Source organism: Microcebus murinus, chromosome 5 (genome assembly GCF_040939455.1).
Source record: "Microcebus murinus isolate Inina chromosome 5, M.murinus_Inina_mat1.0, whole genome shotgun sequence".
NCBI lineage: Eukaryota > Metazoa > Chordata > Mammalia > Primates > Cheirogaleidae > Microcebus > Microcebus murinus.
Window position 1 is genome coordinate 66,758,691 of NC_134108.1, and position 16,614 is coordinate 66,775,304.

The window sequence follows — 16,614 nt, forward strand, 5'->3', positions numbered from 1 at the left end:
TTTTGATTTCCTCATGTGTTTTGCCATTGGTTGAAAAATAATTTTAATATTTTTTTATTTGAAGGTGGCTTAATTATATTCACAGTGCATCTTAGTCAGTTTGATATGCTATAACAAAATATCATAAGCTGAACAGTTTATAAATAACAGAATTTTATTTCTCACCCTTCTAGAGGCTGGGAATTCTGAGATCACACATTCAGTGTCTAGTGGGGGCCTGCTTCTTGGTTCATAGATAGCCATCTTCTTGCTGTGTCCCCACTTGGCGGAGGGGACAAGGGAACTCTCCCAGGTTACTTTCATAAAGGCACTAATCCTACTTATATGAGAGCAGAGACCTCTTGACCTAATCACCTCCAAAAGGCCCACCTACTAATACCATCACATTAGGGGTTAGGATTTCAACATGTGAGTTGGGGAGGCACAAACATTCAGTCTGTAGTGCAGCATTTTAAAAAATTTGAAATGTTAAATTGTATTTGACAAAACATTTAAATACTTTGAGAAAAGTTTTTGATATTTTTCTTCAGAAGAAAGAAAGCTGTTTATCTTCAATATAAACCTATATTCTTTCTAAGGTTTAAGGTTCAAGCTTTTATCAAACTGAAATGATCATTTTTAAAAAGAACCATTTTTACATTGAATTTTTCATCTCATATCAGTCTGTCACAAACCAAGTAGGTTTTATTAGACTCCTATTTATATAGTTTTCAGTTCTGCAGTTTCATTGCCATTTTGAATTGGTGATCTTTTTTGTTGTTTGCCACTTAAAAATGAATATTTTAGAATGACAATTTGGCATTTTAATATGCAGGTGGTAGATCTTTTACTTGATAGCTATTAGATCATTTAATTTAATTTATAAAGTTGATAATAAAATGAAATCTTACTTGTTTACTAGCTTTTACTAGAGGATTTTAATGGTGATTTATGTAGCATATTAAATTTTTATGTCTGGTAATAACTGATTTTTTAACCTTTGAAAAAGTCATCTTTGATTTTACTTTTATAATCTAGAGGTACTCATTATTTCTAGATAAGAATTTTTATGTCATTAGTAATCCATCACTATGAAATAATAACAAAATTGGGTATATAGTAGGTTGCATGATTGAGGTAAGAATAAAAATCTTGAAGATATTTTTGCTTGTTTTATATTTAGAAAAAAATGGTTTTTTGTTTTGTTTTATCCACTAGCTCTACTGTGGTTAGTAAAACCTATAATTGTTTCTATATTGAGGCAAGAGTATTTACTCTGAAACAACAGAGATATATTTTAATGTTTTCATCACTATCTTGACTTCCTCTAAGGTGGGTCAATTTGATTTTATGTCTTTGGCATTAATCTGTATGTAAATTTAGAGTCAGCTTTGATTTTAATATTGCATTCTTTTGAAATATTAATGTTTTTATTAAATCTTTAGTATTGCCAGGTATATTGAATGTTATGGATAGATTGTAAAATGAAAATTGGAATTAGTCTAATGCCTTGTCTTGAAGTACATGACGAATTAGAGTGGTTTTCCTCTGTAGCAAGGATGTTACCATGGTGAGAGCTTCTGTTTCCATGACATTTGCTTGCATATTTTGATAGGTCTTCAGTTGAAGAAAGGCTCTGTTTTCTGGCAGGCTGGAAAAGTATCATTCTGTCTTTTCTCAAAATGTGTCATTGTTTATTGAAAAACAATAATTTCTAAGGAATTGTAATAGTGCAGTGCTCAGAAAGAAAATACACCTTGTTTAATTTTAATTTTTTTCCTTGTTCAACTTTTAGAGCACAGCAAAATATTCTTTGTGTAAGGAAGAAAAAGGAGAAGAACATCATTTTCTAGTTTACTTAATAAATAAAATATTTACTTTTCTTTTGAATTTTGTTGACAAAATAAACAGCTACAGATGAATAATTTGTAATCAGTCTCAGCTGAATATAGATATATAATGTTACTGTATAACTAAAAGCAATTGCTAATGATGATATATTGGTAGCAGAGAAAGAGGAAATAAATATAAATAAAGAATTCATAAAAATGAAAGAAGCAGTGAATTCCTAAGAGGGTAAATAGAGTACAAAATCAGTTCTCATATAAATGATACATCTTAAACACTTAATGAATTAGGGATAGTTCTTTTTTGTTGATAACTTATGTTTAACGTTGAAACAATTGTAGGTTTAAAGAAATTTGTGTTTTACAGTGATATTTTTAATTTTAATTTTTAACTAGATAATACATTCACATGGTTCAGAAATTTTAACATGTATTTAAAAAATACAGAGAAGAAAGGTTCCCCTCATACTTCTCCCCCTCCTAGTTATCTATAGTTAGTTTTTTGTTTATCCTTTCATAGTTTCTTTATGTATTTATAAACAAATACAAATATGTTAATACTTTTTTTTTTTTTTTTTTTTTGAGACAGAGTCTCACTCTGTTGCCGCGGCTGGAGTGCCATGGTGGCAGTCTAGCTCACAGCAACCTCAAACTCCTGGGCTCAAGCAATCCTGCTGCTTCAGCCTCCTGAGTAGCTGGGACTACAGGCATGCGCCACCATGCCCGGCTAATTTTTTTAAATATATTTTTAGTTGGCCAATTAATTTCTTTCTATTTTTATTAGAGACAGGGTCTCATTCTTGCTCAGGCTGGTTTTGAACTCCTGATCTTGAGTGATCCTCCCTCTTTGGCCTCCCAGAGTGCTAGGATTACAGGCGTGAGCCACCGTACCCAGCCTGGGTACATTCTTATTCCCACCCCACTTTTCAATAAAGGTGGCATATTATTTTGCACTGTGCTTTTCAAAATTTGTCCAGCTAGAGTTTTTAGCATATGTTTTCTTAGTGCTTTGATTTTAGCATCTGGGAGCATATTGGAATCATAGCACAAATGTCTTATGGTTGACACCTCCCATCGCTTATGCCTGCAGCAATTTGGAATTTTAGAAGGAAATATTTAAAAGCACACATTTTGTCAACTTAGAATAAGATAATTGATTTTCCTTTTGTTGCTGAAGTTTAATGATAACTTTAGTGGCTTTTTCTACTGGTAGACCAATTCATTTTGTATGAGTTACAAACTGAAATAGTCTTTAATGAATACATATTTATACAAACTGTTTCTTCTTCTTCAAACTTTTTTTTTTTCTGTGTTACTCTCATTTATCCTTCCCATATCAAATTAGGTGTGCTTCCTTGGGGAAGCCTGATCTTACTATTTGAGCATGACTCTCTTCTGTGCTTCCATGATATTCCTGTTGGCCCCAAAGCATTTAGTGTCATATGAATTTTCAGTTAGTCTAAAAATTTCTATTTCTCTTACTAGATTATAAGTACCATGAAGATACTATCTCATTCACTGTGTATTTTGAGTACTATAACAGTAGGTTCTCAGAGGATGAACATTAAATACTGTATTTTACATGTATGTATCCTAAATATCTTAATTCCTCAGATTCACTGTACTTTTTCTTGTATTTACTTATTCTCATCTTTTTTGCCTGTATAATTCTCAGCTTAAATTTCACTTTCTCTGGGAAATATCTCTTGATCTTTTTGACCATGTTATAGTTCCTAAAACATGCTATTATAGCACTGTGAACTTCATGTTTTGTTAAGTCCCTCACAATTTATTGCAGCTGCTTATTTGTCTGAAATCCCCCATTATCTTTTTCTCTCTGGCCTCTAGCACAGAGGTTCACACAGACCTAGTAGTTGATTGATAAGATATTGGTTGACAAAAACTTATGAATACATACATTAGCCTAGTTTGGTGTGATTTAACTTCCCAGATGACATTTGAGAATATCTACAGACATTTTTGATTATCAGTACTGAAAGGGTGATAGTTGTTGCTACTGGCATCCCACCAAGAACAGGGTTGCTGTTAAACCTGCTACAGGGCACGGAACATCCCCCACAGCAAAGACTTGACTGGCTCCAATGTCAATAGTACTGCTGTTGAAGAACCCTGCTTTAGACTTTGGATTTAATTCTTTTGCTGTCTTCATATTATTTTAGATTTATAGATTATACCTGAACAGATGACATCCTAACCCTTTTGCCTTTTTTCTTTTAAATTCTTAATTTTGTAACAGTTTAGGTTTTTGGCATGTAAAAAGTATATATTTAGATTGTACACAACTTGATGTTTTGATATATATTGTGAAATGATCACCACATTCCAGCTAATTAACATATCTATCACCCATACCTAGTTGCCATTTTTGTACCATTTGACATCATCCCGTTTCTGCTTCTCTCTAATTGCTGGCAACCACCATCCTAATCTCTGCTTCCATGAATTTGACTATTTTAGATTCCACATACAAGTGAGATCATGCAATATTTCTTTCTGTTTCTGGCTTATTTTACTCAGTAGAACATCCTTCAGCTCCATCCATGTTATCTCAATATGGCCAATTTCCTTTTTTCTTTAAAGACTTAGTAATATTCCATTATATGTACATCACATTTTCTTTATCTATTCATCTACTGAAAGACATTTAAGTTGTTTTCATACCTCTGCTGTTGTGGATAATGCTGCAGTGAATGTGGGAGAGCAGATATCTCTTAGTGATTCTGTTTTCAATACCCACAGGTAGGATTGCTGTGTCAATATGGGGATTCTATCTTTAATTTTTTAAGGAACCTCTGTACTGTTTTTAACCCTTTGCACTTGGATGTCAAGTGTGACTCGACATGGTTAGCAAAAATTACAGAGATTAAAATTACTCTTTGAATGTATCAATAATTTGAAATATAAAAAATTCAAATAAATAAGTTTGTATGAAAAGAAACTCCAGTTTTTTATTCTACTGCTACGCTTTGTAAAATCTGGGGTATTTAAAAAATTAAATCCTGAGTTGAATAAAGGAATCGAGAAAAAAGCGAGTGCAAAGGGTTTATAATGGCTGTACCAATATACATTCCAACCAACAGTGTATAAGGGTTCTTTTTTCTCCATATCTTTGACAATACTTATCTCTTGTCTTTTTGATATAGCCGTCCTAATATGTAAGAGGTGATATGTCATTGAAGTTTTGGTTTGCATGTCCCTGATGATTAGAAATGTTGAATACCTTTTAATGTACCTGTTGGCCACCTGAATTTCTTTTGAGAGGTTTCTGTTCATTTTTAAATTGGGAGATTTGTATTTTTAGTATTGAGTTGTATGATTTACTTATGTATTTTGGGTATGAACTCCTTATCACATATATAGTTTTCAAATATTTTTTCTCATTCTGTAGTTGCCTTTTCATTTTGTTGTTTCCTTTGCTCTGTGCAGAAGCATTTTAGTTTGATGTAGTCCCACTTGTCTATTTTTACTTTTGTTGTCTGTGTTTTCTGTGTCATATCCAGAAAATTATTGCCAATACCAATGTCAAGAGGTTTTCCCCTATGTTTTCTTCTAGGAGTTTTCCAGTTTCAAGTTTTATGTTTAAATCTTTTAATCCATTTGAGTTGATTCTTGTGTAAAATGTGAACACTTTTGTCTTTCCATTGGCTCTATATAATGTGGTAGTTAGAATATATTTTGGGATATGGAGTAAAATATTTGGGTTCAAATATAATGTCTATTCTACCTAGACGTGTTACTCAATTTCTTATGCCTCAGTTTTTTGATCCATGGAAAAGGAGATTATGTTAAATTAACCTACCTCATGGAGCTATTCTGAGAATAAAATGATTTAATAGCACTCAAACTAGTGACTGGTAGAAAATAAAAACTCAGTAAATGCTAACCATTACAAGTTATTACTGCCTTTGTTATTCCATGTAAGGAGCATAGTAGGGGATGAAATGAGAGAAGATGAATAAGGACAGATATGGAGAAGGAGGTCTTTAGTTGTTAGAGTGAGAAGTATGTTCTATATAGTAAGCCATCTATTTGATAGGGCCTGTTGATAATAGGGATAGCAGTTAGGTTATCACAATAGCCTGGGTGAAAAAGTAATGGAGATAATTGATGGAATATGGAAGTGATAAAGGTTGCATCAAAGATGACTCAAATTTTAAACCTACCTGGTTAGGAGCTTCATGTTAATCAGAAATGGAAATTAGGCTGGTCGTGGTGGCTCATGGCTATAATACTAACACTTTGGGAGGCCAAGGCAGGAGGATAGCTCAAGGTCAGGAGTTCAACACCAGCCTGAGCAAGAGTGAGACCCCATCTCTACTGAAAATAGAAAGAAATTAGCTGGACAACTATATATAGAAAAAATTAGCCGGGCATGGTGGCGCCTGCCTGTAGTCCCAGCTACTCAGGAGGCTGAGGCAGAAGGATTGCTTGAGCCCAGGAGTTTGAGGTTGCTGTGAGCTAGGCTGATGCCATAGCACTCTAGCCCAGGCGACAGAGCAAGACTGTGTCTCAAAAAAAGAAATGGAAATCAGAATGGAGAGAAACTAGTTTTTTATTTAAGAATATAAATGATTCAGTTGTAGATTTAGAACTTTAGGCTGCCATTAGGACATTAATGAGGAGGCCTGTGCTTGACATACTTTCATGTTTGAAATGAGTATGTAGATCTCCTTTGGAGAAAAATTAGCACTAGAGATGAATATTTGTGAATAATTTTCATTGTGGATTGGAGTCTTAGGGGAGTGGATTATATATAGTGAGTAACAGTAAAAAGAAGATAGAGAATAGATTCTTGAAGACTGTATATTTTTCATAATTGATTCTATTATTTTACTGTTTCCATTAGCATTAAAATCTAGGATTTCTTCAGTTTTATTTAAAACTAAATGCTACAACAACAACAAATAATAAAATTAATGTTATAGTGAGGACAAGGGATCTTTCTTAGTTTAGATGTGATCCTTGTGAAGAAGGCATTATGCTTCAGTGTATGGCCTGGAATATATATATAACATAACTGCTCATGTTTGACTGGTGGAAATAATAAAATAACATAGAGCTACAAGGCATTTTTAGGTCATCTCTGGTCTAGATATCCTGTTTTAGGCAAGCAAGATGTTATTATTGCATTTTTGCAAATGAGATAGATGAAGCCCACTTTGAACTTGCTTAATTACCACTAAGTTAGAAGAGACAGAGAGGGACTAAATATCTCACCCTCTTTGTTGTTATTACTACTAGGTTCATTTACATCAGAGTTTCTCAACTTTGGCACAAATGACATTTTGGGCTGGGTAATTTGTGGGCAACTGCTGTGCTCTGTAAGATGTTTAGTAGCATCCCTAGCCTCTACCCACTAGATGGCAGTAGCGCCCCTCCCTCAGCCAAAAATGTCTGCAGACATTGCCAAATAGCTCTTGGGGCTGAAGTTGCCCTTGGATGAGAACCACTGCTTTATACAACTATACCACTTATGCCTACAGTTAGTTTTCTCTACCTTAGTTTTATACATTTTTCTTGGGCATATGGCCATCTTTTACCTCTAAGCCAGGTGCTGCTGTTATATGGTAAACACCAAGAATTGTTTCTTTGAGATGGTAATAGATATCTTAGGTTATATTGATAGTTGCATACAGATACAATCTATCCCCAGTTTTTTTGACACCTCACTTGGTAAAATCAGGTTTGTTTCTATAGAACTAAGTATTGTATTTATCAGTTAAATATAGCTTTGATTATTTTTATCTTGATTTATGTTGGCAAATTTAGTGAAATTAAAGTGGGTAACTCCCTAATTACACTTGAGAACATGTAGATTGAAAAGATGTTTTTGTATCCTTATTTATAGTTTAAGATTCTGTATTTCAAGTTTGGATAAATTATAAATACTGATTTTTAAAAGGCTTAGTAAGTCCCTATATTATATAGTATCTTTGCTATTATTATTTTGGGGATCATGAAAAAAGAATTTTTTTTGGTAATGATGGCTATATGCAATCTTTCATAAATATTGCTACTTTAACTTATTTCATAATCCTAAATTTTCTACTATAAAAATAAATTTATAGCTGAAAAAAACATTTTGAACTAAGTTTTAAAATTCTTTATAAAACTTATTATTTATATTCTTTATTAAGTATTGAGTATTTTACTAGATTTTTTATAGACACAAAATTGATACAATTTTTGCTGAAGTAGAATTTACATGACAGTGGGTATTTCAGTATATTTTACTCATGGAATCTATGTCATTGTTGAATCTGCTTTCAGCAATTGGGAACTATAGGATTTAAAAAATAGCATTTTATAAAATTTTTCATCATGTATTTCATTAATTGTCATAAAGCTGCTTTAAAATTCCTAATATCAAGTATAGTATTTCAAATTAATATTAATGATTTTATGTACAATGAGATGAGGAATGACTTAAGTTTCTAAATTATTGCTATATAATAGAAGAATTAGTATATACCATTTTCTCATTAGACAACATCAAATCTTAATTTCCAGATGAGAGAATATGAATATTTAATATTTATTATGCAAATATAATTACATATTAAAATACTTTAAAAAATCTGTCAATAGGTGCTTATTATGAGATGTTTTAAAACTAACTGTACCATCATTAAACTTTTCTAAATTTAATAGCTTAGATTGATGTTGATTTCTAAGTGATCTCATACTCATAGTTACTTATATACATAAATACGGAACAGAAATATATGATGATTTTTCTGTGCTTTGGGAAAAACACTTCCCAAACTGTGCTTTCTTCTAAACTCTACAGCAGTCCAACATAGAAGAGAACTTCTATGACCAAATGTGGGGTTCTTCCCCACACACTGAGCAGTGGACACCAGCTGGGTGTCCTCTAATTTAATTCGAACACTATCTACCTGGCAATAGTGTTAGGTCTCACAGGATGAGGGCTCAGTACCCAACACTGCCCCCCACCCCACACCAGTTACAAGTCTGGGCCTCTAGACCTCCTGACCAACTAACTGGCTTCATGTTGAGATTCCCACAATTCACTCCCTCTTTGGGTTTGAGTAATTTTCTGGGATGGCTCATGGAACCCAGGGAAACACTTTTACTGATTTATTATAATGGATATTACAAAGGATACAGATGAAGAATATGCATAGGGTGAGGTATGGGGGAAAGGGTGTACAGTTTCCATGCCCTCCCTGGGAGTGCCATCCTCCAGGAACCTCTTAATGTTTAGCTATCTGGAAGCTCTCCAAACCCAGTCTTCTTGGATTTTCATGGAGGCTTTGTTACATAGGCACAATGGGCAGCCATATAGAAAGTGATTGAACAAAAAGCACATGTTCTAAACCCAGCAAGGCCTGTCTATTTAGATTCTTCCTGGCCTCCTTGTGTAGCATTCCTTTGGGCAGGTGAAATAGGAGAATAGGAGAAGGTCAGAGAAAGATAGATTCTATCTCCTGAGGCTTGCTCCTGAGGCCTAAAGTGCCCCAACATTATAACAAGGATTATAGGAGTTATGAGCTAGGAACCGTGAACAAAAACCAATATATATACCATAACACCACAGTCTGTAACTGTGAAATCCCTTTGGCAGAGCTTGCAGATGGGGTGGGGGTAGGAAGGGGATAACCTTTTTCAAACTACATAGGCTATTTTTTTCAACCCATTCTCCCTTCTCTCTTTACTCTTTGACCTTTTACTAATATAATGATCCACTGTTACTAAAAGGTCTGTGACATTTCTGTCAAATAAGCTTTATTAGGAAAATGATTAAATTTTTAGCAGATTCTTTTCATTAATGGGTTGACAAGTATAAAATTTTGCAGTTCCAACATTTCTAAAAACCTTGTATTCGAAGCCATTCTGAAGACACTTATTTGTGATCATTCTGAAGTATATGTGTTACCTAATGAGTTTCTTAGGGGAAATAAATGGACAAAAATTTCCATTGAAAAATTATGTATTTGATTTTATATTTACTCATATTTAAACACAGGGCTTGGGGGAAAATTAGTGTATATTATATTCTTAACTGTTGTTTTCAAATATGAGTTCTGTCATGGAACTAGTGCAGTGTAGACAGCTCAAAATACCAACAAAATGTTTCGAAAGGATACTGTTAATGAATGCACACAGTATGTCGATGGTTTGAGAAGTTCCATTCTGGTGATTTTTTTGTTTTTTTTGTTTTTTTTTTTTTGAGACAGAGTCTCACTCTGTTGCCTGGGCTAGAGTGTCGTGGCGTCAGCCTAGATCACAGCAACCCCAAACTCCTGGTCTTCAGCAATCCTTCTGCCTCAGCCTCCTGAGTAGCTGGGACTACATGCTTGTGCCACCATGCCTGGCTAATTTTTTCTATATATTTTTAGTAGTCCAGCTAATTTCTTTCTATTTTTAGTAGAGACGGGGGTCTCGCTCTTGCTCAGGGTGGTCTTGAACTCCTGACCTTAAGCTATCCTCCTGTCTCGGCCTCCTGGAGTGCTAGGATTACAGGTGTGAGCCACCACACCCTGCCCATTCTGGTGATTTTAATCTTGAAAATGAACTCCATGGGCAACCTGAGATCAATAATAATGACAGGCTGAAAGCTGTAGTGGAAATGAATCCATCTCAACCTACTACGTGTCAGCAGCAAGATTTGACATTACTATTCCAAAAATATTGGAATATTGGACTATTTGAAACAAATAGGGGAAAGAAGCTGGATAGATGGGTTCCTTATGAATTAAACAAACATCAGAAGACAAACCATTTGGAAGCTTGCCTCTCTTTGCTGTCATGACGTAAAGGTGAACCATTTCTATACCATATTGTGATGTGTGAAGAAAAATGGATGCTTTTTGATTGCTAGTATTTGTCACAGTGGTTGGATAAAGATGAAATGCTGCAACACAGTGCAAAACTGAATGTTCATCAAAATAAACTAATAATGTCTGGTGGTCCAGTACTGGTATTATCCATTACAGCTTCATGAAACCTGGCCAGTCGATTACAGCAGATATCTACTGCAACCAGCTGGATGAAATGATGAGGATGCTTGTGATTAAGCAACTAAGATTGGTCTGTAGAGACAGGCCAATCCTTCTGCAGGCAATACTCAACCACATGTCGCACAAACAAAGCTGCTCAAACCACAGAGGCTGGACTTGGAAACTCTCTGTCATCCACCGTATTCACCAGACCTTGCACCAACTAACTACCACTTCTTCCAGGCTTTGGGGCCACTTCTTGCAAGGAAAAATATTCAATTCTCAACAAGCTGTGGAAAATGCCTTTTGGAATTTCATTGCTACTTGCTCTCCAGGCTTCTTTGGTGCTGGCCTAAGCAAGCGACTGTTAAGATGGCAAAATGGTGTCAATAGTTTAGATGCATATTTTGAGTAATTGCCCTGTTTCTTGTTTGAGATATAATAAGCTACAATTTTGATTCAAAATCAGACATTTCATATTTAATGATCTATTATTAAAACTGTTTTATCTCCTCAAACAGAAATTCTGCAACCACTAAGCAATAATTCCCCTTCTCATCCTCCTCCTACCTCCTCATAACCTATAATCCACTTTTTGTTCCTTTGATTTTTGTCTGGTCTGGATATTGCTTGTAAGTAGAATTGTACAATATGTGTCCTTTTGTGTCTCACTTCACTTAGCATAATGCTTGTGAGGTTCATCCATTTTGCAGCATTTATTAGAACTTCATTTCTTTTGAAATAATGTTTTGTATCACTTTTTGTTTATTCACTTATCTGTTGATGTAAATTGGGATTGTTTCTACTTTTTTTTTTAGACAGAGTCTCACTTTGTTGCCCAGTCTAGAGTGCTGTGGCATCAGCCTAGCTCATAGCAACCTCAAACTCCTGGGCTCAAGCAATCCTTCTGCCTCAGCCTACCGAGTAGCTGGGACTACAGGCATGTGCCACCATGCCCGGCTAATATTTTGTATATATATTTTTAGTTGGCCAATTAATTTCTTTCTATTTTTAGTAGAGATGGGATCTCGGTCTTGCTCAGGCTGGTTTCGAACTCCTGACCTTGAGCGATCCACCTGCCTCATCCTCCCAGAGTGCTAGGATTACAGGCGTGAGCCACCGCGCCTGGCCTGTTTCTATTTTTTGACTTCTGTTACTAATGCTTCAGTGAACGTAGACGTACAAGTGTCTGTTGGCGTAGCCATTTAAAATTTTTTGGATTTAAAAAATTTAAAATTTTTTGTTGTGCACCTAGGAGTGGAATTGCTAGGTCATATGGTAATTCTATATTTAGCTTTTGGGGGAACCATCAAGTTTTTATCTATAGTGGCTGCACCATTGCACATTTCTACTAGCAGTTTATTCAGGTTCTGATTTCTTCATATCCTCACCAACACTTGTTATTTTTTCTTCTTCTTTTTTTTAAATTATAGCTACACTAGAGGTGTGAAGTGGTATCTCATTTTGGTCTTGATTTGTATTTCCCTAATGACTAATGATAGTGAGTATCTTTTCCTATGCTTATTGGCTATTTGTATGTCATCTTTGGAGAAATGTTTATTGAAGTTCTTTGACTGTTTTTAAATTGAGTTTTTCTTTTTTGTTGTTGAGTTTTAGAAATTCTTTGTATATTCTAGATATTAATATTTGGAATATATAAATATCTAGGTATATATATTTATATATAATGTATATGGATATTATTATTAGATATATAACTCAAACATTTTCTCTCATTCTGTAGGTTGTCTTTTCACTTTCTTGATGATATTTTGTAATGCACAAAGGTTTTTCAGTTTCACGAGTCCTGGTTATCTAGTTTTTCTTTTGTTGTTCACACTTTTGTTATGAAGTATAAGAACCCATTGCTTAATCCTAGATCATGAAGCCTTATGTTTTCTTCTAAGACTGTTATGGTTTTAGCTATTATATTTAGGTTGTTTATCTTTTTTGTTAATTTTTTAATAATTGTGTGAGGTAGGGGTCCAACTTAATTGTTTTGTATGTAGAAATCCAGCTGTCCCAGCACTATGTCTTTTTTCTTTTTTTAAAATCAGGTTGTATTTATTAAAAGCAGAATATAAAATATCTTGAAATTCAAAGATTATCTATTGTGATGTTTATCCTCAACAGGGTTAGTCCTAAAGAAAAAAGTTGATTGTTTTAAGGGAGGTAATAGAAAAATTTTAAGTCAGAATTATACATCTAGTTTAATAGAGACTGAGTTTATTGAAGCTGACAGGCCTCAGTATGTTCCTCCAAGTTTTCAACCATTAAGAGCCCAAAACGGTTGCTTCCCTCATACCAACACCCGGTATGTGAGGTAGTTCCCATTCTGTTCTTTGACCAGGTGGTACCCTGTTTATTCTGCCTTTTTTTTTTTTTTTTTTTTTGAATTTGATTTAACTTGTGGTAGGAATAATTCAGCAGGGGAATATGACCTTGTGGCATTGAATAGACATTGGTAAAGTTGCTTAGCCTTGGGACACATGCTCAGGAGATTTTCTACAGAGGTTGAGGCTAGCAGTTGTTGGCATAGTCCATGTACAAGGCTTCCGCTGTACAATCGAGTTTGGTCTGGCTCTGGGAGAAGAGTGGACAGAAGCTGATTGAGATACACCCCCATCTGGAGACAGCACTGCCACTGACAGAAGATGTGAGCTGTGTCTAACTCCAGTCTCATACCCAGCTGCGTCTGCTCCTTCACTCTTTGGAACTCTTCATACAACACCTTAGCAGCATCTTCCTGCAGATCTTCCTTACCAGGGCTATTGATAATGCCATGCAAGGGCCCAATCAGCATCCCCAGCAGCAAGGCTTGTAGATGATGTAGCTTTGCTTTGGCCTCTGTGTGCTGCAATCAGTAGCAACTGACAGCAATGGGTAATTTCAATGAAGTAGGAATTGGCTCCAGGATGGTCACTTTCAGGGTTTCTAACAGAAGTATCTGCCACCTACCTAAGGAGAGCTCAGTCAATTTGCTTAAGTCAGAATGATCCTTGGGCAGTTCTACTGCACCAATAATTGATGTTTTGATATTTTTATTAATCTTTTCTACTTCATTGAAAGCTAGAAGCTGAGGAGGCACTGCATTTCAGGACACATTTCCCAGATGTGGTGAAACATTCAAAAGAAGCCCATAGATGATTTGTCGGATGGGCTGAGATATTCTGTGGGCATTTGGTTGCTGCATGTTTTCCACCTGTGTATGAAGAAAGGTCCGTCTTAGGACCAAAGCATCACTGATGAAAGTAGATAGCTGGCCTTTAGCTAAAGCCACTAGTACCCATTCTGGTAAACCCAGATTCAAGGTGTCTGGGCAGATATAAGAACCATACTGGAAGAAGTCCTGTAGCTTCACCTGGGACTGGTGGTATTCTTCCATGGAACAGCAGAGAAGTTCCTTAACATTTTCTCCATCCTTTTTTGGGAGATATTTCAGAACATTATCTAGTGCTTCAGTAGGGTTGTCAAAATGAGACAACCAATTCAGAAGTCCCAGAACTCGATGGTGTCTCTTCCCCTTAGAACTGGTAGCTCCAAGAGGAAGACGTGCTTTACTTAAGAATGTGTCCAGGATAGGCAGATTAATATGGTCATTTCCACATAGCACCACGAAGAGAGGTAGAAGAGCTTTATTCATATTGCTGAAGTGATGACAGAACGTGTCAAGGGAAAAGCATTTAGCAGGGGTATAGTATTGTGTGCCCTTAATAGTGTTCATATTTCTCCACTGAAAGATATTTAATGGGCAACACCCAGTTTTCAGGCCAAAAATACAAAAGTCACTGTCTGATGATAAAACAGGACAATTCCAATGATTAGCAAGTGTCATAATGTCCCGATCTGCTTCTGAAAAGCACTGGACAAAACATACCTGCAGCTTGATCAAAACCTGTATGAACACTTCCCGGACGAGTAAGGGACACACACCCCCACCCCCACCAAGTGAAAGGGAATGGGCTGTCTGGATCTTCTCTTTAGCATGATCCTTTAAAGTGGTAAGCTTTTTATCGGAAATGTCACATCCTCCATCTAATACAACATATGGATGTATATTACATGCAAACAGTGATTCAAAGAATTCTTGTACAACATCTGTAAAAGCATCATAGTCCCCTTCGTACCGGAGCTCCAGGTTTGAATTGAAACAAAGTCTGTGGAAAAAAGCATAGCTGTCAATGATAATTTTTGTGTCCCGCAACTTCAAATCAGTGAAGAATTCATTACTGCGATCTTCCACAAAACTCATTAGTCCTTGGATACCCATGAAGACAGTCTGAATAATTGCCTGTTTAAAAAAATAGAATGCATTTTCAACTGCTGCTGGTTATGAGGCACCAGGTCATTGCTTCCACCACCATTAAATCGAGAGCAAATGTTATGAAGTGTTTATTAGATAAAAAATGCTGGATGCCAACATCTCTGAATTCTTATCTAGATCCTCAGTCAACACTAGTTGAGTGCTTTTTCATTGTCATTTTGCTTTCCCCATGTGTTATAAAGCATAAGCTCAGTGGTTTCAAGGGTTGTGATCTTTGTATAGGGATGGAGGCTGATGCTGATTCTGCTCTGTCCTCGCAGAGGATGAACCCCTCCACCAGAAGCCCACTGGAGCCCCCTAGTACTATTTCTTGAAGAGAGCATTCTTTCCCAATTGAATGGACTTCGATAAACAGTTGAATTTTTACAAAGGTACCAAGGCAATTTCAATGAGGAAAGGATACTTCTTTAAACAAATGGTGCTAGATTGGTTTGATATCCATCTGCCAGTGAACCTAGTCCTTTGCTTCATACCATATAAATAAATAGGCCTTACGGGGGTCATATACCCAAAAATAAGAGCCTTGTGAAAACAAAACAATACAAAATAAAACAATCAGCTATAGATGTATGGGTTTATTTCTGTACTCTTTAGTCTGTTGGTCTACATGTCTGTCCTTATGCTTGTACCACACTGTTTTGATTACTGTAGCTTTGTAGTAAGTTTGGAAAGTAGAAAATGTGAATCTTCTAGCTTTGTTCTTCTTATTTCAAAATTGTTTTGGCTCTTCAGGACCTCTTGAAATTCCATATGAATTTGAAGGTTGGCTTTTCCATTTTTGTGAAAAAGGTCGTTGGTATTTTGATAGTGTTTGTATTGTATCTGTAGATTGTTCTGAGTAGTATTGACACCTTAACAATATTAAGTCTTTCTATCTTTAAGCATATGATGTCTTTCGATTTTTTGATTTTCTTTAAATTCTGTCATCAATGTTTATAGTTTTCAATCATTCACCTCCCTGATTAAATTTATTCATAAGTATGTTATTTCTTTAGATGGTATTATAAGTTTCTTTAATTTCTTTATTTTTTAAAAAATTTTTATTTATAGAAACAAAACTGAGTTTTTGTGTCCATAATATCACCAAAAATTCTGGATTATTAGGAATAACTTTAACAAAAGTTGTATAAGATCTGCATACTGAAAACTACAGAAGGTTGCTGGGATTCATTTACGGAGACCTAAGTAAATGGACAGATTTGTAGTATTTATGAATCAGAAGATTCAGTGTTATTAAGAAATCATTTCCCTCATAATCAGTTGATTTAGTACAATCCTCAATAAAATCTTTGTGGGCTTATTTTTCGTAGAAATTGACAAGCTGATTTTAAAATTTATGTGGAAATATTAATGCTACATTAGCGAATAGTGTTTTTGAAAAAAGAATAAAGTTTGAGAATTTATACAAACTGTTTTCAAAACTTATGAAGTTATAGGTAATTGAGATAGTGTGCAGTTAGCGGAAAGAAAGGCTTGCTTG

At 35.1% G+C, this 16,614-nt stretch overlaps 2 protein-coding genes across 3 annotated transcripts in view; one reads left to right on the forward strand and one right to left on the reverse strand.

Annotated features, from left to right (window-relative positions):
• Nucleotides 1-16,614, forward strand: part of RNGTT (RNA guanylyltransferase and 5'-phosphatase) — a 269,902-nt gene that overhangs the window by 135,238 nt on the left and 118,050 nt on the right. The gene's annotated exons all lie outside the window — the stretch shown is intronic.
• Nucleotides 13,037-15,080, reverse strand: LOC105863601 (single-strand DNA endonuclease ASTE1-like). Its single transcript, XM_076003117.1, is given in 2 exon segments — nucleotides 13,037-13,192; nucleotides 13,194-15,080. Coding segments are annotated over 2 exon segments (2,043 nt in total).